At 50.9% G+C, this 24626-nt stretch overlaps 1 protein-coding gene across 1 annotated transcript in view; it reads right to left on the bottom strand.

Moving 5' to 3' along the window:
* Positions 1–207: 207 nt before the first annotated feature.
* Positions 208–24626, bottom strand: part of OTUD7A (OTU deubiquitinase 7A) — a 194323-nt gene continuing 169904 nt past the window's right edge. The window contains exons 10-12 of the mRNA XM_058542267.1: positions 4605–4719; positions 4353–4437; positions 208–1981 (exon numbers count right to left, since the gene is read on the bottom strand). Coding sequence (XP_058398250.1) covers positions 539–1981; positions 4353–4437; positions 4605–4719 — 1643 coding nt within the window. The 3' untranslated portion in view covers positions 208–538. The remainder of the gene's footprint in view (positions 1982–4352; positions 4438–4604; positions 4720–24626) is intronic.

Raw genomic sequence — 24626 nt, 5'->3', positions numbered from 1 at the left:
CGGCCGAGTGCGTCCTCTCCTCCAAAGACTGGGGAGGGGAAGCAGGTGGGGGCCCGCAGCAGAGCCGCCACCGCATTCGGGGCCGCGTTTGCTTCTAAACTCTGGGTGGTACCGACTGCACACATGTGACCGCTACATGGAAGAGGTCAGTCGCTAGGTTAGGGAAAAGCAGCAAAATTAAATAAAAAAAGGAAAGAAAAAGCATGTAAAACACTCCCTTCTAAAAACAAAGGGCTGCAAATTTCTTTATTTCTCTTATTGAGGAACAAAAATACTCTTGCAATGGCTATTGAGTTTCCACAGGTACGAGGCAGATGCTAGCTAGCACACCCACTTCCAACAGTATGACTTGTTTCCTATCCGTCTACTACCTGAGTGGCGTCAGTGTAGGTTCAGGCACCATTAGGAACGTTTGACCAAACACGTACACAGCACTGACAGAGGAGTCGCCGGCCTTCCGGTTGACCAGGGCATGTAAAAAAGACACCGACAGAATGGAAAAGAAATCCTTTATGGTAAAAGCTCGCGCGCGCCGCGCTCAGGGCCGGGCCCCGCGCGCCTCGCGCCGCCGCCGCAGCTCCTCGCGGTAGCAGTACGAGCAGTAGTGCTCGGTCTCGGCGCGCCCGTAGAACGCGCAGTTCTCGCGCTGGCAGCGCCGCTGCGCCGGGCCCGGGCCGCCGCGGCCGCACTCACCGTTCGAGCGCGCGGCCGGCGCGTCGGCGTCGGCGAACTCCAGGCCGTCGCGCGCGGCGCCGAAGCCGTTGCTGTAGGTCTGCGACTTGTGCTCGGCCGCTCCCGCCGCCCCTGCCGCCGCCGCGCCGGGCAGGGCGCCCGGGACGGCGCGCGCCAGCGACTCGACCGTGTTGACGGTGCGCAGGGCGGCGGCGCGCGCTGGGCTGTAGCTCTGCGACGACAGGGAGCGGTTCTGCTGCGGGTACGTGGCGCACGGCCGCAGCGCGCCCACGGCCGGCGCGCACGCCTCGTCCCGAGCGCCCGCCGCCTGCACGTGGATGACGCTCTGGCGCGCCGGCGCCGGTGGGCTGCGGCCGGTGACCGGTCCGCTTTGGCCCGCGCGCCGCGCGCCGCCGCTGGGGCCCGGGGAGGCCGCTCCGCCCGCCGCCGCCCGCGCCGCCCGCGTGCCCGCCGCCGGCCCCGGGCTCGGGCGCTCCTTGAGCTTGAGCACCAGCTGCGTGGGCGGTCCGGCCGGCGGGGGCCCCGGCGAGGCGCGCTCGGGGCCCGGCGCGCCCTCGGCCTCCGGCCTGCGCGGCGGCCGCTTGGCCGTGGAGGCGGCGGCGGCGGCGGCGGCATCGCGGCGCCGCTGCTCCTGCTCCGCGCTGAAGCGCTCCTGCGCGCTGGTCAGGTAGTAACCGATCATCTCCTCGTGGAACTGGTGCCGGTGGCTGGTGAGCAGCAGGCCGGCGAAGATGAACTTGCGCTCGCCCTGCATGGCGGCGCGCAGGATGTTGAGGCTCAGCTTCACGTCCGTGCTGTACTTCCAGGCGTCGCTCCGCGGCCCGCCGCCCTTGTCGGACGGCGACGCTCCCGCCGCCTTGTCCGTGGGCGACGGCGTGGTCTTTTCCGAGGGCGACGTGCTCGCCGACGCGCCCGACTCCTCCTTGCTGCCCTTGCGCGACTTGGCCTTCTTCTCTTTGCCGCGCTCGGGCCCGTCGCCGTTCTTGCCGTTGGCGGAGTTGGCGCGGCCCATCTTGCCGTGCACCAGGCCGCCGAGGCCGCCCATGTTTTTCTTCAGCTTGATGCCCAGCGTCTTGCTGAAGCTGCCCAGCTTGTTGGCCACGGAGTCCGCGCGGGTCTTGTCCTTCTCCTTGCGCTGCTTCTCCTTCTCCTTGTCTTTGCCGTTCTTGCCATTATTGCTGTTGGAATTGCTGCACACCGAGTCGCGGTCCGAGTCCAGCGAGTCGGCCAGGGACTGCACGTCCTCCCCCGCGGAGGCTGTTGGGGACTCCGGCTGCGCCAGAGGGGCCTGTAGGGGGAGAACAAGGGCGGGGAAAAAAGGACGTAAGAGAAGAGCTGGCCCTACATGAGACCGATGAAACACCCTATCTCCCATCCCCCCACGTGTTGCTAGGTTGGGGCCCTCAGGCCTCATCATCTCAGTCCTGATTGCCTTTTTGGTGAACTCAGGTTGCCGGCAGACTGGAACCCTGAGACAGGGAGTATGGGCAAGGTACAGATACCCACCTGGCTTTGAGCCCCAGAGTCTCCGCTCATTTTAGAATTACCATGTCCAGACTCTGGCCTTCCGTCCCCAGCAAGGCTGCTGCCTGACCAGACACAGGTTCCAGGCTGGCCTCTTCGCAGAGGCAGAGGCTTTCAGGTGAGCATGACACTTCACCTGCACCTGTCGCGTGTCTGTCCTACAAAGGTATCTCACCTATTCACTCCAAGCAGGGGGTAGACACTTTGCCCTCAGAACGTCATTCTTTGGGTCTTGGAACAAACACCTCCTCGATTCAGTGACGACCACGGACTTTACTCTAGGGGTTCCTTTCTCACATTGGCCGTGTGGATTCCAAAATGGAGAAGGATTCCGAAATAGGACCTGAGCTCAGCAGGAAAGATGTTACCATTCCCAGAGAAGGCCTCCTGAAATGGGCGGTGGGGAGGACTGTGCGAGCATGTCTGTGAACACTGTGGCGAAGGCCCACTGTCAGCTAGTCAGCAGGGCAAGGCCATACTGGAACATGGCCAGGGTCAGTGCAGGGCTAGGTGGAGAGCTGAGAAAGGAGACGAGAGGGTGCAGAGGGTGGACGACACCTACTGCTGCTCTGAGGAGGTTCCTTCCTGGGGGAGGAGAGAGAATTCTGACAGAGCATCACTGGGACCTCACCCAGCAGCTGGGTCTGGCAGGAACTGGTGCTCATGCCTGACCGGGCTTTCCTGGCCTTTAGAGGAGGAGCCCATGGGGAAGACCCATTGCTCCCCAACTTTATTTTTGGGCCCCCCTCCCCAGGCAGGTCCCAGAGAGGGGTGAAACTCCTGCAACCAGGTCATCCAGAAGCAAGGGTGGGTAGAACCAGCCCTCACCACCTTACAGTCTGAAATTCCTTTCTTCCCCTTCCCACCTTGTCCTGGGTCTGGAAGGAGCTAGAGATCTGAAACCAGTTAGGAACATGAGAGGGCAGATGTTCAGGGGTTTGGCTCAGGGAAGGGAGGTGTGCTTGGGGTGCTGCCTGTTAGAGACAGTGCAGAGGCCTGGCTCCAGTGCTCTCCGGCTGGAAGGGCTCTTGCCAGGGTTGTCTGCTCAGGGCCCTGCATCTGATGTGGAGGCCACCAAGGCCTGGCACGGGGTCCTGCTCATTGCAAGGCAGAGCTGTGTCCTAGCCCAAGAGCCTCCTGATTCTAGACCTAGAGCTGCTACCTTCCCACCCCAGCAACATGGTGGCATGCTCCAGGCAGTTCAGGCAGGTCAATGTGGAGGTTTAGAGGCAGGATTTGGGAGCCAGACTGACCCTGAGGACTGTCACTTGTGCCATCAGTAAAATGGAGTGTCACTGCCTGCCTGGTGCAGCCCTATGAAGAGTAAATATAAGTCCAGGCAGAAGCATGAGAGCACTCAGAGCAGTGCCCTTGTGTCGTGGGTCCTGATTGTGTGCCAGGCACCACCCTGTTGCTCTCCTCACATCACTCCTTTAATATGCCTTCTGCCAATACTTCATGGCTGAGTAAACTGATGTCTGGGGAGGACCAATCATTTGTAAACATTTTTTTAAAAAATAAATCTCTTTGCCTGGGAGTTCACTACTGAGATCACAGAAGCATGAATCAGGCAGATACTTAGAGTGATCCTTCTCAGCATCTGGAAGCTGAGACGGCACAGACCCTCCCTGGGGGAGGTGTCCTTATGCCTTTCGGGAAGGAGGGGGCGCTGAGGAATACGCTCTCGGTTCCCTGGCTTTTGCAAGGACCCACACAGAGTTTATAATTAATTCCGCTCCACGGCTGCACATCGTGTTCCGATCTCCGCAGAGAGAGTTTTGTGTTGTGACTTGCCTACGGTTTGTTATTCTGAGTGGGTGTGTTTATTCCTCTCCTTCTGGAGAAAATAAGGGGACCCAAAAATCCCCTAGCTGGAGCGCGCCTATGTACAGACACGCAAGGACACACGCACGCAGCAGGCATGCAAGCGCGCACACAGACACCAGGGAAACCCGAGCTGCTTCAAGCCAGAGCCAGGGTGGCCAGGCCGCGTGCACGGCTGGGGCGCGGGCATGGGGGCCCCCCCCGGGCTGCGGGCGCGGCAGAGTGTTTGGGAGGATGGACCTCAGCCCGCCCGGCGGGCGCCCAGTGAGCCGCCACGCCCCACGTCGGGTTCCGGCGCACGCCTGGCTCACCCTGGTCTCGGAGGGGATCCGGATCCACGTCACATTCATATAACTGTGCAGAAGGTTCAGCTTGGCTTCTAGTGACAGGATCAGGCTGGCGAGAGAGGAACACCAAGTGAAACGCGCCCCAGCTGGCCCGCGCCCGCCTGCCCGCAGGCAAGCAGCTGTCCCAGGAGCAGGGGCGGCCCAGCCCCTCCCCAGAAAGCCATCCACAGCCGGGCCTGTAGGACGCTGGGGGAGGGGGCACAGGGAGGGTCTTACTGGGCCAGCCGGGCGTTATCGTTGTCGTCCTTCCCCCATTCCCAGTCCTTCCCAGGGTCCACCGCAAAGTGCAGAGGCAGCAGCTTGTGCTCTGAATCCGTCAGGGGGATCACGGCTGGAACAGAAGAAAGACACGCGGTGCCAGGTGGCCCACCAGCGGGCTGGGAGGCTCAAAGACCCTGCACCACCCAGGAGGACAGGAAAGAGAATTCCAAGACCAGGTGTCTCGTGATTGAGGAATCCGAATGGAGATACATACACAGAACATCTGTGCCAGCAGGAGCATTAAGACCATAGGTTTCAAAACACTACTGATAGTTTAAAAAATATCATATTTATTGTGGGCATTGAAGAACAGTTGGAGACATCACTTGGACTCTGTGAAAGATTTGGGTCCCTTAGAACGCAGGTACCCCTATGGGCAGCAGACAAAAAAGCTATTACTGCTTCTGTTATTTCTGAGGAAGGACCCACTGGGCTCAGCACACTGTGCAAGGTCACCTCTTGGGTGGCCTGGGGCCAGGCCCTCCCCTCTCCTCCCACAGCAGGGCTGAATGTGCAGGTGAGGGACTGAGGGCTGCCTGTCATCTGCTTATTTGTGGTTTCATTCCACAAGTCTGTATTAGTGGAGGACCATGGACCTCTGGCGCCTGCCCACGGGAGCTCACATTCTCTGCTGGGATGGGATAAGCAGGTAGCAAGCACCTCATCATGTCAGGTAGTGATAAGTGCCCTGGCTCAGGGGAAGGGTGGATGCCTTTGTAGGGTGGGCGGGGAAGCCTGTGAGGAGGAAACATGTAGGTGGAGATTGCAGAGAGGAGAGACAAGCCCCTCATTTCATGGAGGGACTGACTCATCACAAACCCTCCTGAGTGAAACACAGCCCCGGGGGGCGGTCCTGGCCCACCCCAGAAAGGCTGGGGCTGAGCGGGGTGTTTACAAGCTTGTCTGGGATCTGCTAGGAGTTTCTGAGCTGCTGCAGGACCCAGGGAGAACAGCTCCCTTTTTGACACAGCCGACTCCTGTTGTCAGGGAGGAGGAGCAGGAAGAAGGGGAGGCAGTGTCCCCAATTCTGCCTTTTGAGCAGCAGTCTCCCCGTGGGGGCCCACTTAGCCCCCCTGCAGGCCCCACTCAGAGTCACACCCCAGCAGGGCAGCATAGCCAGGAGCTCTGGCCAGGCCAAGCGGCTTTGTTTGCTGGAGCCCAGCTTCCTGGCGTCCTGCCCGTGGCTGGCTGGTGGGGACAGAAAGGAGTGCTGCATGGGGACCCGGCCACCCAAACGCTGGGGACGGCCACACATGAGTGCAGGGCAGGGAGTTACACTCAGACTCTGCTGGGGCCTCCACCAGGGGCTCTTGACTCTGTGGTCCCACCAGCCTGGGAAGCAGATGTGGTGGGCTTCCCTTATAGATGGGGAAGTGGGCTGAGAGCTGACGTTGTGGGGCAGGAGGGCCCCTGTTTCAGGCCCATTCCTTGCCCCACTCCAATGCAAATCACCGCACACAACAGGAGTGCCTCTCTGCTGCTCCCACCCTGCTGGCCAGATGGTGCCTGGCCCTGATGGAGGCACGCGGTGCCTCTCGCAGGCTGCTTTCCTCTGGCACCAAGAGCCCTGTCTTTAGGGGCAGTGAGCCCCCAGGTGCCACTCCACTCTGCTGGGGGCCTTGCTCCTATTCTGGGTCTGCCTCCTTCTCTCTCCGCCACCTCCAGGTGCTGGCCATAAGCTGGGTGTCATTTCCCCATGATTCATGGCCAGGGTGCCATGGCAAGAACAAAAAGGCAAATAATAAAATCTAAGATTTAATGCCATTAATAGTTGATTTTCTAATAAGTTGGAAAAATTGATTCAATGCTGCCCTCCAGTGTTGCTGAAGAGAAAATGTGGGCACAAATAAGCCCCCTCCTCCCATAAAAGGGAAACATAGCATTGCTCCAAGTCTTTCATTTTTAATCTGGCTGGGGACTGGGCGGCACCGTGCTCTGGTTTGGGAGGTCAGGGGCAGCTCTGTCTGCCTTGGCTGAAAGCCGCTGGGTTCTGCCTTGATGTGGCCATGACACACAGGCCATCCTTCCATGGCTGAGCTGCAGGGTAGACACACCCAGGGAGGGCTGCAGGGCTGGCTCAGGACAGGCTTCCTCTGGGCTATGCGCGGGAGCCTGTCCCCTAGTTCCACGAGTCACCGCGCCCACAGAGAGAGGGTTGGCCGGTTTCCTACCCATAGGGTGGGGGCGGGGCAATAGAGGCTCCCTCCATAGACACTGCTAGGGCAGCTCACCTCCCTGGAGTGCTTGGTAAAAGGGCCAATTCCAGGCCCCCACACAGATGGCCAAGCCAGAGTGTCCAGGAAAAGGACCCAAGGACTATATTTTAAATAAGCATCCCCCATGGTTCTTAAAGTCAGGCAAGTCAGGAAACTATTGTTCTAGAACAATCATCTGTTAGAAGCAGTTTCTGTGGGTGCAACTTGAGCAATTTCGGGTCTGGCTGTCCACTCCCTCCCCCTTCCTAGAGAGATGCTGTGGGGAGGCATCTGCCCAGCTCCGGGAACATTTCCTAGCCCCCAGCATTAGGAGGGAACAGGTGCCTAGTTGCACCGGTGGGATGTGGGATGTGAGCAGAAGCGCTGTGAGGAGTGCTAGGTGATGTGGTTGGGGGTAGGCGGGACTCCTCCCCCACACCTTTCCCCATCATGGTGCCTGCTGAAGATGGTGGGGCCACAAGACCACAGCGGGGGCTCCCGACTCCCCACTTGGAGAGGATCTGCCTGCCAATCAGGAACGCCTGTTTTAGACTTTATTTGCGTGAGAACCAAACTTCTGTTGTGTTAAACCACTATGATTTTTGTTTATTTGTTTCAGATAAGCCAACTAAAGTAGGAAAGCCCCATGCCCCCTCAACCTTACCTCCCTTCCACAGGGCTCCTGGATTCCTACCCTCAACAGCTGGCTGGAACTGACTCCCTGGACTGTCCCCGCTCCACTGAGGGAAGAATGGAACCACCTGAAGGAGCTAGAGCTTGACGACCCAGCAGGGGCCTGGCAGCCTCGCAGCCTGGATCTTGGTGGGGTGAAGGCCAGGAACTGAGAGGCTCTGGGGGCTGAAGGAAGGCATGCTGTCTGCAGAGGGGACAGCTGTGGCCCGTGAGTGAGGGCTGGGGCCGCAGGGCCCAAGAGCCTGACCCATAGCTGCACAGGCCAGGGAGACCTTGAGAACAGGTCCTCCTGTGAGCATCAGTTACTGTGGACGCCTCTGCCTCTCAGTTGACACATTTACTTTTCCCTGTTGGAAACCTGCCTCCCCCAGTGAGAGGTGTAGTGATGTGGCCACTTGCCCTCTGGTGGCATATGTCAAGAACAGCAAATGCTTTTCAAAATAAGCCTGCAAACTTTTTTTTTTTTCCTCTTTGAAAAAGCTCTCTCTTATCTTTTAACCTAGAAACTTATAGGCACCATCTCAAACTAGCCTTTCAGTACTTATTTTCCAGGAAAGAATGGAGACTTCTGGTTTCTGTTTGGGATGTAAAAAGCTGGGAGAGCAGCGTCCCATTATAACAACAATAAGCCAGACAAACTGCAGATTCACAACTGTCCTTTAACCCATCAGAGAGCTGAAGTCACAGGGCAACTGGCTAGCGAAAAATGTAACGAAATACAGGTGCTTGAGGAGAGATGACATGAGCTTAATGGGGCAGCCCCAGTGGGACCCCACTAAGAAGAATTCAGCTACAATTAACAAATTGGTAAAAGAAGGGTATAGGCTACGAAAGAATATAGAACATAGAACTCTGGGGCCCACAGATATAAGGGAAATTCACATGCACTTGCAGGCCCTCTTCCATGGGACCTAACCTGGTGCTCACAAAAAGACTGGCAAGAACTCTGAGGAAGCATCTGCACAGATCTTTCCCATCTATAGTAAGGAAGAAATTGCAGAGGGCAGGGCAACACACACTGTGGCCTTAGGGCACTGGAGTCTTTCTCCAATAAAGGCTGGGGTAGGGGGAGGAAATAGGGAATAAACTTCTTTTCCCCCGGGGGAGGGGCGGGAATATGTGCTGAGCCCAGAACGACAGCTGGGGGAGGTCACCCCCTCCCCCCAGGTCCAGGGACACAGTGTCTGCCTAAGACAGAGGCTTAATCAGAATAATAGAAACATTACCCTTCTCGGCTCCCCCTCCCACACCCAGGCTAGCAAGCTGTGAGTCACAGCAGGCTACTGCTAGAAAGGGTACAAGAGTTTGGAGAGAGAACTTCGCCAAGGTGCAGCACAAGGGGTGTAGCAGACAGTGAGAAAAACCAGCCCACCATAAACGCAAAGATACGACTAGAGGAATGTGAAGGTTGAGTGCACTAAGGGTAACCAGAGCAGCAACAAAATCAAAGCCCAGCTCAAGTCCCAACTAGACTGATCCAAACCCCATACCAAAGACCTGGCAAAAAGGAAGGCATGCTTAGTTCCAGGAATCAAAACGATGTACTACTCAAGATGGCTGGCTTTCAACAAAAAACTTTCAGAATAAGAAAAGACAAGAAAAAACTAACACTGACAAGAGACAAAGCAGTTGACAGAACAAGACTCAGATATGACACAGGTGTTGAAGCTATCAGATGTGGAATTTAAAATAACTGATTAATAAGTTGAAGACTGTAATAGAAAAGGTAGATACCATGCAGGATTTGATGGTTAATTTCAGCAGAGAGAAGAAATCTAAAAGAAAGAGTCAAATGGAAATGCTAGAAATGAAAAAACAATACAGATAAAGAATGACTTCGAGGGCCTGATCTGTAGACTTTACACAGCTGAGGAAAAAATCTGTGAACCTCAAGATAGGTCAATAGAAATTTCCCAAATTGAAACACAAAGAGAAAAAAGAGTGTGGATGGAGCAGAACAGAACACCCAAGAGTTATGGGGCAATATCAGACAGCCTAAGATATGTGTAAGTGTAATCCCAGAAGGAAAAGAGAGAGAGAACAAAACAAAAGGATATTTAAATATCCTTTATATTGGCTGACATTCAAATAATGGCTGACATTATTTACTTAAATATTTTCAAAATGAATGACAAACCCCACCACAGATCCAAGAAGCTAAGAAAAAACCAAGCAGGAGAAACAACAACAACAAATCCCTACACAGTCATGTGCTGTATAATGAGGTTTAGGTCAATGATGGACCACATATACATTGGTGGTCCCATAAGATTAGAACCATATAGCCTAGGTGTGTAGTAGGCTATACCACTTAGGTTTGTGTAAGTACTCTATGATGTTTGTACAAAGACGAAATCAACTAACAATGCATTTCTCAGAATATATCCTTGTTGTTAAGCAACACATGACTGTACATAGCATATTCAAACTGCTAAAAACCAAAGATAAAGAGAAACTCTTGAAGGCAGCCAGAGGAAAAAGACACATTACATACAGAGAAACAAAGACAAGAATGTGGCAGACTTTTCATGATAAAACAGGTAAGCCAGAAGACAATGGAGTGACGTCTTTACAGTGCTGAAAGAAAAAACTGCTAATCCAGAATTCTATACCCAGCAAAAATATCTCTGAAACATGAAGGAGACATAAAGACTTTCTCAAACACACACACACACACACACACACACACACACACACACACACACACACACACGAGAAAACTCATTGTCTACAGACCTGCACTAGGAAACGTTAAAGGAAATTCTTTAAGGGGAAGGAATATGCTACCAGTAGAAACTTGGATTTATACAAAGAAATGAAAAGTGATGGAAATGGAATAAACGAATGTGAAAATAAAATTCATTCTTCCTTTTAATTACTTAAAGAGATAACTGACTATCTAAGGCAAAGAGAGCAGCAGTGTATTTTGTGTTTATAGCATATGTAAAAGTAAAATGCTTGATAATAATAGCACAAAGGAGGGAGGGAGGGATTGGGAATACATTGTCATTAGATCTTTATACAACATATGAAGTAGAATATTATTTGAAAATAGAATCTTATTAATTAAAGATGTTTACTGTAAACCCTAGGGGAAATCACTACAAATTAAAAATAGAGGTATAATAATAAGTCAATAGTGGAGAAAAAATGGAACTATGTAAAAGCTCAATTAACCCAAAAGAAGACAGCAAAAGAGAAAAAAGGAACAAAGGATAGATGGAACAAGTAGAAAAGAGCTAGCGAGAAGACAGATTTCAATCTAACCATACCATTAATACATTAAATGTAAATGGTCAAAACATACCAATTAAAAGACAAAATTGTCAGATTAGATGTAAAAGCAAAACTCAAGTATATAATGATTACAAGAAATTCATTTTAAATATAAAGACACAGATAGATTACAAAATATTCACTAATAAAAAGAAAGCTGGAGTGGCTATATTAATGTCAGACAAAGTAGACTCCATAACAACGACTGCTACCAAAGATATAGAGGAACACAACATAATATATAGGGGTTAATTCTCCAAGAGGACATTACAATCCTACATGTGTGCATGCTCCTAACAACCGAGCTTCAGTGTACATGAAGCAAATACTAACAAAAATGAAAGGAGAAATAGACAAATCCATTATGGTTGGAGACTTTGCCACTTTTAGTAATTGACAGAACAAGTAGAAACAGAATCAGCAAGGATATAGAACACCTGAACTACATCACCAGAGAACGTGAAGTCATTGACATTTATAGAACCCAGCAAGAGCAGAACACACATTCTTTTCAAATACACATGAACTATTCACCAAGATAGGACATATTCTTAGCCAACGTTAGCAAATTTAAAAGAATAGAAATCATAAAAAGTTTGTCAGTGCTTAGGGGAAATTTTATAGCATTAAAATGCCAAAATAGATAAGAAGAAAGGTTCCAAATTTATACTCTAAATTTATGCCTTAAGACACTAGAAAAAGAATAGCCAATTAAAGCAAGCAAAGAGAGAAGGCGGGAAATAATAAAGATAAAAGCAGAAATCAATGAAACTGAAAACAAAATAGTAGACAAAAATCAATGAAACCAAAAGCTGGTTCTTAGAGAAGATCCATAAAAAACACTGGATTATCCAAATCACTGCCCCCAAATCCATATTTTAAGAAGTTAGGAGAAATGGTAAGTTAGGTTTTTAAATGATCTTAAGTTGTTAATATTCTTGCTAGGCAATACCTGTTTATCATATTCTGAGACCACATTTTAAACTATTGAGCTTGCCATTGTGAGATAATTATAGAGTCACATGCAGTTGTAAGAAATAATGCAGAGAGATCTTGTGTACCCATCTCCCCAATGCTAACATCTTACATAACTGGAGTACAGTGTCACAGCCAGGACATAGACCTTGGTATACTCCACTAACTGTATTCAGGTTATAAAGGTTTTCCATGCAGTCAGCTCTGTGTGTGTGTGTGTGTATTTGGTTCTATGCAATTTTATCACTTGTGGATTTGTGCAATCCCCTCAATCAAGATGCAGAACAGTTACATCATCCCAAGGGTCCCTTGTTCCACCCTTTCATAAACCTGCCCACCACCCTCCAGCGCACTCTCCCTGTCTCTAATCCCTCTCCACCACTGTGATGGTTAATTTTATGTGTCAACTTGCCTGGGTTAAGGGATGTCCAGATAGCTGGTAAACATTATTTCTGGGTGTGTCTGTGAGGCGTTTCCAGAAGAGATTAGCATTTGAATTGGTAGACTGAGTAAAGCAGATCACCCTCATCAATGTGGGCAGGCATCATCCAATCTGTCTCCGGCTCAAACAGAACAAAAAGGAGGAGGAAGGAGGACTTTGCTCTCTTTCCTTGAGCTGGGACATCCATCTTCTCCTGCACTTGGACATCGTCGCTCCTAGTTCTAGGCCTTTGGACTCAGACTGAATTACATCACCAGCTTTCCTCTTTCTTCAGCTTGCAGATGGCAGATGGTGGGACTTCTCAGCCTCCATAATTATGTGAACCAATTCCTATAATAAATCTCCTCTTATATATATCTATATGTAGCCTATTGGTTCAGTTTCTCTGGAGAGCCCTGACTAGCAAAACCACTAATCTGTTCTCCATCTCTGTAATTTTGTCATTTCAAGGATGCTACATAACTGGAACCATACAGTATGCAATCTTTTGGGATTGGCTTTCTTCATTCAGCATAATTCCCTTGAGATCCACCCAAGTAATTGCATGTGTCATATTCATTCCTTTTATTGCTGAGCAGGGTTCCATAGTATAGATGTACCACAGTTTGTTGAACCATTCACTCGGGAAAGACATTTGGGTTGTTCCTGGTTTTTAGCTGTTACAAATAAAGCAGCTGTAAACGTTTATGTACAGGCTTTGGTGTGAATATAACTTTTCATTTCTCTGGGATAAATACCCAGGAGTACAATTTCTGGGGCATATGGTAAGTGATGTTTAGTTTTATAAGAAGCTGCCAAACTGTTTTCCAGAGTGGCTGTACCATTTTACATTCTCACCAGCAATAAATGAGCGATCCGGTTACATTGCATCCTTTCCAGCATTTGGTGTTGTCATTTTTTAAGATCTAAGTCATTCTGACAGGTATGTGGTGATATTTCATTGTGGTTCTAATGTTGACCATCTTTTCATGTGCTTATTTGCCATCTGTATCTCCTCTTTGTTAAAATATCTGTCCATGTCTTTTCCCATTTTCTATTTGGATTGTTTGGGTTTTCTTTACTGTTGAGTTTTGAGAATTCTTTGTATAATTTAGATACAAGTCCTTTGTTGATATGTGGTTTTCAAATATTTTCTCCAGTCTATAGCTTGTCTTTTCTTTTTCTTTCTTTCTTTCTTTTTTTTTTTTTTAAGAGCAGAGGTCCAATTTATCTATTTTTTCTGTTTGGATCATGCTCTTGTACCATGTCTAAGAGCTCTTCATCTAGACCTAGTCCGTAGCTGCCCATTTTACGTTTATTCTATGATTAATTTTGAGTTAATTATTTTTGTATAAATGAGGTTTAGGTATAGATGCTTCTTTTTTTTGCCTATGGATGTCCCATTGCTTCATCACCATTTGTTGAAAAGACTATCCATCCTCCACTGAATTGCTTCTTTGTCAAAGTCAGCTGAGTGTATTTGTGTGGGGTTATTTCTGGGTTCTCTGTCTGTTCCATTGATCCATGTACCTAACCCTCTGTCTGTACTAGGTACTGTGTTAGGAGCTCTATATTCATCACTTAGAATTCCTACACCAGTTACAGGATTCTTGTTCCCACTCTGCAGAAGAGGAAATGAAGGCTCTGGTACATAAGTCACTTGCCCAAGACACAGTTGGGTTGTGATTTAAACACAAGTCTGCCTTATTTCACAATGTGCAGTTTTTTTTTCTTCCACTGCTATGTCACACTGCCTTTCTCTGAATTATCTGAAATTAGTATACTGGGAGCATCTAATCTCATTCATTCATTCAACATTTATTACATGTCTCCCAGGTGTCTTGGTGCTGGAGACACAGAGAGGAGAAAGACAGGACATCGGGCTTCAGGACGTTCAGGATCTGGCCAGTGAAGACCATGAACCCTCCGAAAGGCAGTCTTTGTTGTCCCCCTTTTCTCTCTGCTCCCACCCCACATGGCAGCCTTGGCTCTGGCACCAGTGTCTGCTTAGCCTGATGTAGACTCCTTGGTTGGGCAAGGACTTTGCATCCTTGTGCCTCTGAGAAAAATCAGACTTGTTTAATGAGGGTTTGCTTCATGAAACCTTGAGGCAGCAATGGCAGCCCTTTACCCCCCACTATTGCAAGGGGAGTGGCTAGTTCCTGCTTGAGATGCTGCCCGGGACCTCATGTTCCAGACTGTCCACTGGGTTCTGATTTGGCAATGCTTTCTTTCCCACAGACTTTTTCCCCAGAAAAATGTTCCCAGAGGAAATTCTCTCGGTGGACCTCACGTTATCAGAAGCTGTCCATTTCCTCTGGACATAGATGGTGCTGCCCAGGGATCCCTAAGGAGGCTGGGCTGGGGGTGCTGCTCCAGGGGGTCACCTGCTCAGGCCCATGGCAATCAATGCTGGATGCACTGTGAGGGTGCCATGCTGTGCCTGTCCCCTCCTGTCTAGCATGGTTGCACTGCTGCTGTCATTAAGCAATTCAAGTACTTAGCACATTAAACCCATGAAGGCGAGTTGTGCTTTCTATGAAAATCAAGTGGATTCCTTAGAGGGCAAGTGGAACTAGGTGTAGGTACGAGGCACTGGTAGATCAAGGGTGGGGCAGTGGGGACAGCCTGCCCCAGTGGCAGGGTTTTATCACCAATATTATTTAGACTTGCAGGGCATAGTGATGATACAAAGCAGACCGACTTTGAATTGATTTTATTGTTGCTTTAAAATCCTCTCTGGACAATGCTCCCCCTTATTGTCTGCCCTGGTATTGGACACTCCCAACTGATGCACGCTGGTACAGCACTGCATGCAGGAGGCAGCCAAGAAAGACTGGACATGTTCACCATGAAAGCTGGGAGAGTCTCCATGGAGACTGCTTTGCACATGCTCAGGGCTTTGCTCCATTTGAAAGAAACCCAAAGTGAAACGGAGGTGGGAGCATTAGAGGAATGATTTCTGCAAAAACCAACAACTAGAAAGACGCCTCCTCCAGGTGACAACAGAAAGGTGTCCAGTGCTTACTACATGCACACTCTACACGGAGTCGACTCACACAATCCCCAGCTACCTGTGGAGTCTCCACTGTCATTCTCTTCACCTGACAGAAGAGGAAATGGCAGCCCAGAGGTGCTAACTGTCCTGTCCAAAGTTGTCCAGACACTTAGTTACCAAGCCAGGATTTTTTTTTTTTTTTTGTGAGGAAGATCAGCCCTGAGCTAACATCCGATGCCAATCCTCCTCTTTTTTGCTGAGGAAGACTGGCCCTGGGCTAACATCCATGCCCATCTTCCTCTACTTTATATGGGACGCTGCCAAAGCATGGCATGACAAGCCGTGTGACGGTGCACACCCAGGATCCGAACCTGCGAACCCCGGGCCGCCGAAGCAGAGCACGCCCGCTTAACTGCTGCGCCACCAGGCTGGCCCCCCAAGCCAGGATTTTAACTCAGGCCGTCAGGTTTCAGAGTCTCTGTCCCTCACCCCTGAGCATACAACTGAGGAATAAAGGTCCATGTGTGCTTTCAGTTAAAGTGGTTCAGGTATGTGTGCAACATTTATAAATATACCCCCATACACATATAATTATATATATGTATACACACACATATATATATTAACTTTTTGATTTACTGAGCATTTCTCTCTTATATGCACATTCACAATTCTGCCAAGAATTTCAGCTGGGTCAGTGTCTCTCTGAAGCCCATCTGCCAATCCCAGTGTAAAAAAGCCTGTGAGGTGTAGCAGAAAGGAGTACAGGAATGGGGTTCAGGCGGCAGCCCCATGACTGTGGAGTGTGGGGAGGACAAGAGAAGGAGCAGAACTTGGGATGACCTCTGCCCCACTTTCACTAAACCTCGGGGTTTTGTGAAGGTCAAAGGAGATCACATACGGGGAACTTTGGAAAAGGTGAAATAGCACGGTGTGATAAATACCCCTTCTAAGAGGATTTTGCTCTGGAGAGGCCTCTGGAAAATGTCTTGGGAGAGGCAGGAATTGTTGAGGACCGGGGGGCCGGGGTAGCAGTCGCCACTGGCCGCCCACCCTGCCTCCTCACTAGTAGACCCCTCACTCTGGGCCATGAGGGTAGGTCAGGGTGGCTCTAAGGGATTCACAGTTGACTCATTTTCCTCTTGCCTGTGACTTCTGAGGCAAAGCCTGTGACAAAATCTATCAGCGAGATGTAAGACAAAGTCAGCTGGAGAACTCCTGGGAAAAAGGAACCCAAGGAAGGGCCAGTCTCTCTTCCGACCTCTTCATGTTTTATGTGAGGATATGATGCTTGGAGCTACCACCACCATCCTGACCAATGAGGGACACCTATAGGACAAGAGGCGGCCAGCTGAGGAAAGTGGACAGACAGAAAGGGCCCAGGCTTTTGACAGTGTCAAGCCCCTGAATTAACCAACTGCTGACCACCAGATTTCTCGCTATGAGAGACTACAAACCCCCTTATTCTTTGTGTCATTTTGAGTTGTCTTCTCTTACTTACAGCCCAAATCCTCCTGACATGGAATCTGGTTCCTACAATGTGGCATGTGGAGGGAGGAGGGACACGGAGTGCGAATTCCATTGCTCTGGGGCGGGAAGTCTGTGCCTCTGTGAAGCAAGACCCAAAGGTTCAGTCAAATGGTCACCTGTTGTTTCTGTGGACACAGCCCTGCCTACCAAGTCTGCAGGGCTAGGAAAATAGGACAAATGCAGGTGGTTGTACGTGTCGGCTACTGCTTGTGGCTTCCCAGTCATGAGTTACAAGAAAGATGAGCTCATGCTGAAGGTGGCCTGTTGCAAGGCAAGAGGATGAGGGGGTAGATGTGGCCTTGCCTCTGCCTGGGGGTCCTGGGCCTCTCCTATACAGCTTCCCTTAGGAATAAAAGGGGCCGTGTCAGATGGTGGTGGTATCCTGCACTCAAGGAAGAGGCCAGACCCCTGAGGAAGGGGCTGGGCAGAGCAGCAAGGCCACAGGTGGCAGACACAAATTCTCCAGCTTAAAGTTCATATGTAGATGTGCTCTTTGGCTTGGTTAACAGCCTACAGAATAATCCTGCTTTGGTCTGAATGTTTGTGTCCCTCCCAAGTTCATATGTTGACGCCTAATGCCCAGGGTGATGGTTTTTAGGAGATGAGGAGATGAATGCCCTTATAAGAGACAGGAGAGAGCTTGCTCTCTCTCTCTCTCCACCATGTGAGCATGTGAGGGGGTGGCCATCTGCAAACCAGGAAGAGTGCTCTCACCAGACACTAGCTCTGCCGTTTAAGATCTGTTGTTTAAGCCACCCAGTCTCTGGTGTTTTGTTATAGCAGCTCGAATGGACTCACAAAACTGGAAAAAATACAGACCAGAGTTAAGGGAATTGTACTGCCAAACAAACACTCAGGCTAATGAAGTTCAGTCCCTAAGGCAGTTGTTGGGCTCCGAATGCATACCCAAAGTGAGTGCTGACAGGGTGTCCTCGTACATGCATCAAACATAGCCCTGGGGTACGATGACAAGGGGGTCTTCTCAGAGAGCAGAGCCAGGCTGTCATGCTGGCTGACCCAGAGGCTCGCTCCCCACGTCGAGGGGGACAGGACAGGTGCCCTGTGCTTTGCCTCTCTCCCCTCTTCTGAAGGGGTTGATGTACTGCCATGTCGCGCTCCAGCACCACACATCAGTAGCCTGTAGGTCCACAAGGAGCCTGGTGCAGCCTGATGGAGAGACCCACACGTCATGCAGAGATGGGGCTGGGGCCCATTCAGGAGTGGGCAGAGATGGTGGCTAGTGTGCTCCTGGGGCAGCTTTTCCTGCGGCATGGACATCTTGGGGAGTCATGGGGGCGAAGAGGAGCCAGGTGTCTGTACCTGCTGCAGAGCTCAGGAAGGGAGGGGCAGTACTCATCAGGCGGAGGCTGGCATTCAGGCACACTCCTGCTTTCTGTCGCTCCAGGTTCTCGGGGTTACTAGTGAGAGACCCTCAGCTAGTTCTTTCCACATAGGTGACCACAGCTGGCATCTCTTTGGAACTGTGCTTCGGGGCCCTGAGCTGATGGTCCCTGGGGTGGTACATGAACCAATAGGCAGATGTCTGATGAATAAATACTCTTTTGGGCATTTAATCAGCAAGACCCAGCTCTCTCATCTCTCATCCCCCTGCAAGCTGAGGATAGAGCTCACAGCCTTGCGGTCCTGCCCATAGCTCCTGGCCATCTTTTCAAGGTGGCCCTTTTCAAGGTTCATGGGTCAAGAACCAACAATGTCAAAAATGACAGCCTTCGGGGCCAGCCTGGTGGCGCAGCAGTTAGGTTCACATTCTCTGCTTCAGCAGCCCGGGGTTCGCAGGTTCTGATCCCGGGTGCGGACCTACGCACCACTTATCAAGCCATGCTGTGGCAGGCGTCCCACATATAAAGTAGAGAAAGATGGGCACAGATGTTAGCCCAGGGCCAATCTTCCTCAGCAAAAAGGAGGATTGGCAATGGATGTTAGTTCAGGGCTAATATTCCTCATCAAAAAAAAAAAAGTGACAGCCCTCATCTAATCCCCAGCTTTTGGGGTGCAGGTATCTGAGCTAAAAGTCTGGATGTCCCCCACCCCAGAGACTCTTCCTCTTACCCCATAGGGAGGAGCCTTTGCAGGTGCAGGGCCCACTCCTCAGGGGGCTGCCCTCCGGGAGCTCTGGGAGGAGCAGTAAGGGAATGTGGTCCAATGAGGCTGGCTGCAGACCCCCGGGGAAGCCAGAGCTGGCTCTTCACTCCCATCTTGAGCTTATCTTTCAGTGGCAGTCTGCAAACTTAGAAAGTAGCTGAAAAGAAGGGAGACTAATTGCAAAGACAATGGAAGTAATTTGGGTTTTTTAGGCACTTTCTGGTTTCTAAAGCCTTCTTGCCCACATGAACTTACCTGATTCTTTTTTTTTTTTAATTTTTTTTGCTGAGCAAGCTTCACCCTGCGCTAACAGCTGTTGCCAATCTTCCTCTATATTGTATGTGGGTCACCCCACAGCATGGCCGCCGATGAGTGATGTAGGTGCATGCCCAGGAACCGAGCCTGGGCCACCAAAGCAGATTGTGCTGAAATTAACCACTAGGCCACAGGGCCGGCCCAAACTTATCTGATTCTTACCACAATGTTCCATAACAGGCATTGTTATGTATTTTCTCCATTACTGTATTGTATTCACACAGGTACACAGATGGGCCAATTTGATGGGAATATGATAACAAAGTGATTTTGAGTTAAAATCACTTTATTTTATTTTTTATTTTTTTATTTTTTATTTTTGTGAGGAAGATTAGCCCTGAGCTAACATCTGTCGCCAATCCTCCTCTTTTTGCTGAGGAAGACTGGCCCTGGGCTAACATCCGTGCCCATCTTCCTCCACTTTATATGGAATGCCGCCACAGCATAGCTTGACAAGCTGTGCATTGGTGCACGCCTGGGATCTGAACCCTGGGCCACCACAGCGGAGCGTGTGCACTTAACCGCTGTGCCACTGGGCCAGCCCCCTAAAATCACTTTATTTTAGATCACTATATTAACAAAATTGTATTATTAAAATTCATTTAAATGGAATATTTAATAATATTCATAACATGTTAAGACACATTTCTACTTAACAAAAGATGGGTGCTGATTATTATAAATCAATAATGTATGAAAAAGCATGGTTTGTTGTCAAATAGATTGGAAATGAAATGTTACATTATTCTTGGTTTGAGGAATAATAAAATATAGATTGACATTTACCTTAACTGTGAGCTGTGCATCAAATAGGAGGAAAATTTAGGAGGAAAAAACTGTTTAAATAATTACCTTATATATTGACTTTAAAAAAAAGGATAGAAACAAGGGGCATAAACATCTTTCATGAAGCAGAGCACCCTCCCACTTTTTCCAGTCCTGAGGGTCCCTGAGTCACCAGGTGCGAGATGCTGGTTTATCCCAAGCAAGCCTTGACTTGGGGGACCACTTCCTGTACCTCCTCTCTGGGAGATGCATGCTCCCCGATCACCACCCTCTTCAGTCAAGTCTCCTTTTTTGGAAGCCCCACCATCCACCCCACCAACCTGTCCTAGCAACCCTTCCCTGGCTGCACCATTCCGTAGGGATGGCCCCTCTTTCCTTGGTTTCCTCCTCTGTCAAGTGGGGACAGAAAACAGGGAGGGTTCAATAGCTGCCCCTGGAAAGGACCAAGAAGAGCGCCCGTGCAGAGGAAGCACACACAAGCATTAGTGTGACCGTGGGGTGCAGACCCAGCCAGACCCCTGCACCCGGCCCTGCCCACTGCAACCTGCTGGCTGAGCCTGCAGCTGCCGTCCACACACTGCATGGGTTCTGCACCGCTCTAGAGCCACCAAAGGTCATGGGGGAGCAGCTGCTGTGTAGACGGGCAAGGGGTCACTTGGCTTGACTGGAACTTTACTGAGAGTTAGTTATCACTTTGGAGAATCCTGTTGCTGCCTGCAGAGCCTCCTGAGGTACCTGAGGCCCCAGCTCAGCACACCTGTACCCCTGCCTGTGTAACGAGGCAGGCGTGGGGATTCTACACACAGGTGTGGGTGTGTGCCTGCTTTGCTGAGTCTCATGGTGTGGTTGTGATGGAACATTTACAGACTGAAATGCAGACTATAGGTTACTTTCCTTTAGTTCCCTTATGTTAGGGTATTAAATTGATTTTATTCCAAAATAGGTAATATTATCCACCATTTTCATTTCAGGAATAACAAAGAGTACGTTACGAAATGTTTGTCACAAAAGGGAGGGGCTAGATGATTTAAAAGTTCTTTCTGGGGCTGCCCTGTGGTGTAGTGGTTAAGTGTGCACGCTCCGCTGCTGACGGCCCGGGGTTTGGATCTGACTCACTGACGCGCTGCTTGTCAGGCCGTGCTGTGGCAGCGTCCCACATAAAGTGGAGGAAGATCGGCACGGATGTTAGCTCTGGGCCAATCTTCCTCAGCAAAGAGAGGAGGAGCGGCATGGATGTTAGCTCAGGGCTGATCTTCCTCACAAAAAAAAAAAAAAGTTCTTTCTAAGGTTCTGTGTTTTGATGAACAACTACACTCCTGTTAATCAATTTGCTTTTTCATAGCTCACACATTTATGCAGCGGCAAACATGACAGCGCTGAGCCAGGTTCTGAGAGGACCCCCAGATCTGAGTTTTACAGAGCGCCCCCTGGGGGCCATTTGAAGACATGGTGGCAGGGAGGCCCACGCAGAGTCCTTCCTGAAGCTGGAGGACCAGGGCCCAGGGTGTCCTGGGAGCAAAGGACTAACATCCTCCTCTGGAGAAAGAGGGTGACCATTATCTGTGGAACCTACCAAGAAAACATGCATAATTTTTATTTAAAAAGTCCTAAAATGAATTGGCAAAGCCTTGCACACTCAGCTTGCCCACACCTGGCTAATCCCTGCAGCATCCAACCTTCTCACCACAAGCCCTCCCCTCTCCCCATGTGTGTGCAGTCCTGGCCTGTAGGGCACAGGAGGGCTCCTGCTTTCGAAGATGGCCAACCTCAGCAGCTGGTGCGGAGTGCTGGGCTGAGGCAGAAAGAGCTAGAAGAGAACAGTGGGTTCTTTCAGAAGGTTGTTTCAAAGCAGGGGAAGGCGCTTAGATGAGAGGTTTAAAGAACGCCTCATGTATTTTTAAGCCTTCAAGAGCTTGGATGAGAGACACTGGGCCAAGGAGAAGGAGGAACGGGGTGATGGGAAGAAGGAAGCCCCATGTCACAGCCTAGGATACGTTCTTATCTCATTCCGAGGCTCCTACAACATCGTTCCTGAGATCAAGGACAAGGTGACTGCTCTCTGTGGGGCCTGTGATGACTGTATTTATTGGCTTCTGTCCTGGGGTGCTGGGAGGCCTGGGGGGCGCTCTCCACAAAGTGTCCTTTGCATGGGGCAGGGCACCATGGTGGCTGTGTGACAGCCACACTAGGTGGTGGGGGACCAGCAGGTGTCCTGAAGCTTTGTGTTCCTGGTCTCACGTCTCCCGCCTCCCATGAGGCTCTGCAGCCTGGCCAGCTTGCTCCTGAGCCTGGAGCCCCACTGTGGTCTGAGAGTCTCTTGTCTTGATTTTGGAGGCCTGGTCCCATCCTGGAAACTGCGGTGTTACTGCGGTTTTCACATTCTTCTCCTCATTGAGATGCTGTGTGACTTAGGGGCACAGGCTGGGACTTTGTTCTCTTGCTCCAGCATCCTGCGTGGCATGATGGGGCACTGCGGGCATGACAAAGAGCCCCACTGGCACCCTCCTGGGACCCTCCTCCCAGAGGCCTCGAGGCTGGGGACACCAGTCCTTGAGTTTGGGGCACCTGGCACTGGAGCTTGCAGTGCCCACTTCTGAGCCATCTCAGCAGGAACCCAGGTCACCTAGTGAGGCTCGCTCTGCTCGGACCCATGTTTGAGGCCTGGCTGCCACTGGGGCCTGCCCCTGGGAAGGAGGGAATCCAACCCCAGGGACTCAGCACACCAGCTTACCCCATTTAACTGTCACAGTCACAAGTGCCTGGAATTGTGCTGTCATATAAGTACCTTCTCAGTTAACATTTGTTGAATGAATGTTCCTGCAGCTCAGGCCCACATGGGGTATACAAGGGAGAGCTGGAACGCCCCACAGCCTGTCCCCCTGACCAGGAGTCAGCTGCTTGTCCCCCAGACCCAGACCTGGACTGCCTGGCACCCTGCTAGGCTTTTGTACCCTCTACCGTGTAACTGGCAGGCCTGCCCTTTGCTCTGCTGGACCATCCAGTGAGAAGACCCCTCATTTCCTGAAATGGAGTTGTGAGGATTAGCCACATTCCAAATATCTGCTGGGGCCTGGATCTACTAGAGCTCGCAGAATATTACTTTGTTTTTGGTAAGGAAGATTAGCCCTGAGTTAACATCTGTTGCCAAGCCTCCTCTTTTTTGTTTTTTACGTGAAGATCAGCCCGGAGCTAACATCCATGCCAATCCTCCTCTTTTTTTTTTGCTGAGGAAGACTGGCCCTGGGCTAACATCTGTGCCCATCTTCCTCTACTTTATATGGGATGCCACCACAGCATGGCCTGACAAGCAGTGTGTTGGTGTGTGCCTGGGATCCAAACCCCGGGCCGCCGCAGCGGAGCGCGCACACTTACTGCTATGCCACAGGGCCGGCCCCCCAATCCTCCTCTTTTTGCTGAGGAAGATTGGCCCTGGGCTAACATCCGTGCCCACCTTCCTGTACTTTATAGGTGGGATGCCTGCCACAGCATGGCTTGATAAGCGGTACGTAGGTCTGTGCCCGGGATCCAAACCTGCGAACCCCTGAAGGAGAGGGTGTGAACATAACCGCTATGCCACCATGCCGACCCCAGAATGTTACTTTTTGAAGAATCCACCACTGGTTATAAGGGGTCCCAGAATCCCCCTGTATAAGCATTTGGCCCCTGAGGGGCCAGGGAGCTCACATAACACTTAGTAAGCTACTAACAGATCTGAACCAAGCATCTGTTGGTCAAGAAGGTGATGGTGATGAGCTGACCCAGAAATGTCCAGACTGGATAATCTGAACCCAGATGTTCTGATGTCTGAATGGACTCCTGGGCTCCATATACTCGAAATGCCCTCCCCTTCTCTCTCCACTTAGCGATGCCTTCTTATCCCCAGCCTCCCAAGGCACATGTCAGCTCCTTCGAGGTTCTGAACACCTGGGCCTCCCCCGTGGGGCTGAGGGGGCTTCTCCCAGAGCCAGGACCAGCCAGTGCACATCTGGGCCCTGAGCGCTCCACTGGGCTTACTGTGTGGGTCTGTGCTGTGAAACGCCACCTCCTTGGGCGGCACCTTCAGCTCTCCCCTCTGAGTCCTCTTGGTCTCGAGGCTCCTCTCCATGTGATGGCTTGCGCTCTGTGGGCAGGTGCTGCCTGATCTTTGCACCACCCACCTAGTGCCTGCACGGTCAATGCTCACCCAAATGTGTTGAGTGACAGTTTATGCTGACTCTCTGAGTTGCCCTGGAGCAATCAAATATCTCATTTACTGGTCACAACAGTCTAGTCAGGGAGGCTATCAGGACAGGGAGAAAGGAGCTCCAAAGAGGCACATTAGTGCGGCCTACCTGTGGGAGAGGGGGCCAGGGCCAGGCCTTCGTGCTGACCCTTGCTGATGCCTCTGGCTCAAGCTGGCCTCTGCTCAGCAGCCACACATGGTGTGAGAGGGAACCTCTCTGCTCCTGGGTGTGGGTCCAGGCTGCGGGAGGAGATGGGCGTGATGGCAGGGAGGGGAAGGTGCAGGAGACTGGGGGAGCCCCAGGCCGTCTCTCTCCTGTCAGCCTTCTCCTGGGGACCAAGAGGTGGTGGCAGGAACACACTTTTGCCTCTCACCAGTGAGCGGGCATTTCCCCTTCTACCTCCTATGAAGGGTCCAGTAGTCATTTTATTTCTTCTTCTTTTTTTCTTAAATTTCCAACAGA

This window comes from Diceros bicornis, chromosome 5 (assembly GCF_020826845.1).
Source record: "Diceros bicornis minor isolate mBicDic1 chromosome 5, mDicBic1.mat.cur, whole genome shotgun sequence".
Lineage (NCBI taxonomy): Eukaryota > Metazoa > Chordata > Mammalia > Perissodactyla > Rhinocerotidae > Diceros > Diceros bicornis.
This window is presented reverse-complemented; position numbering and strand designations above follow the sequence as displayed.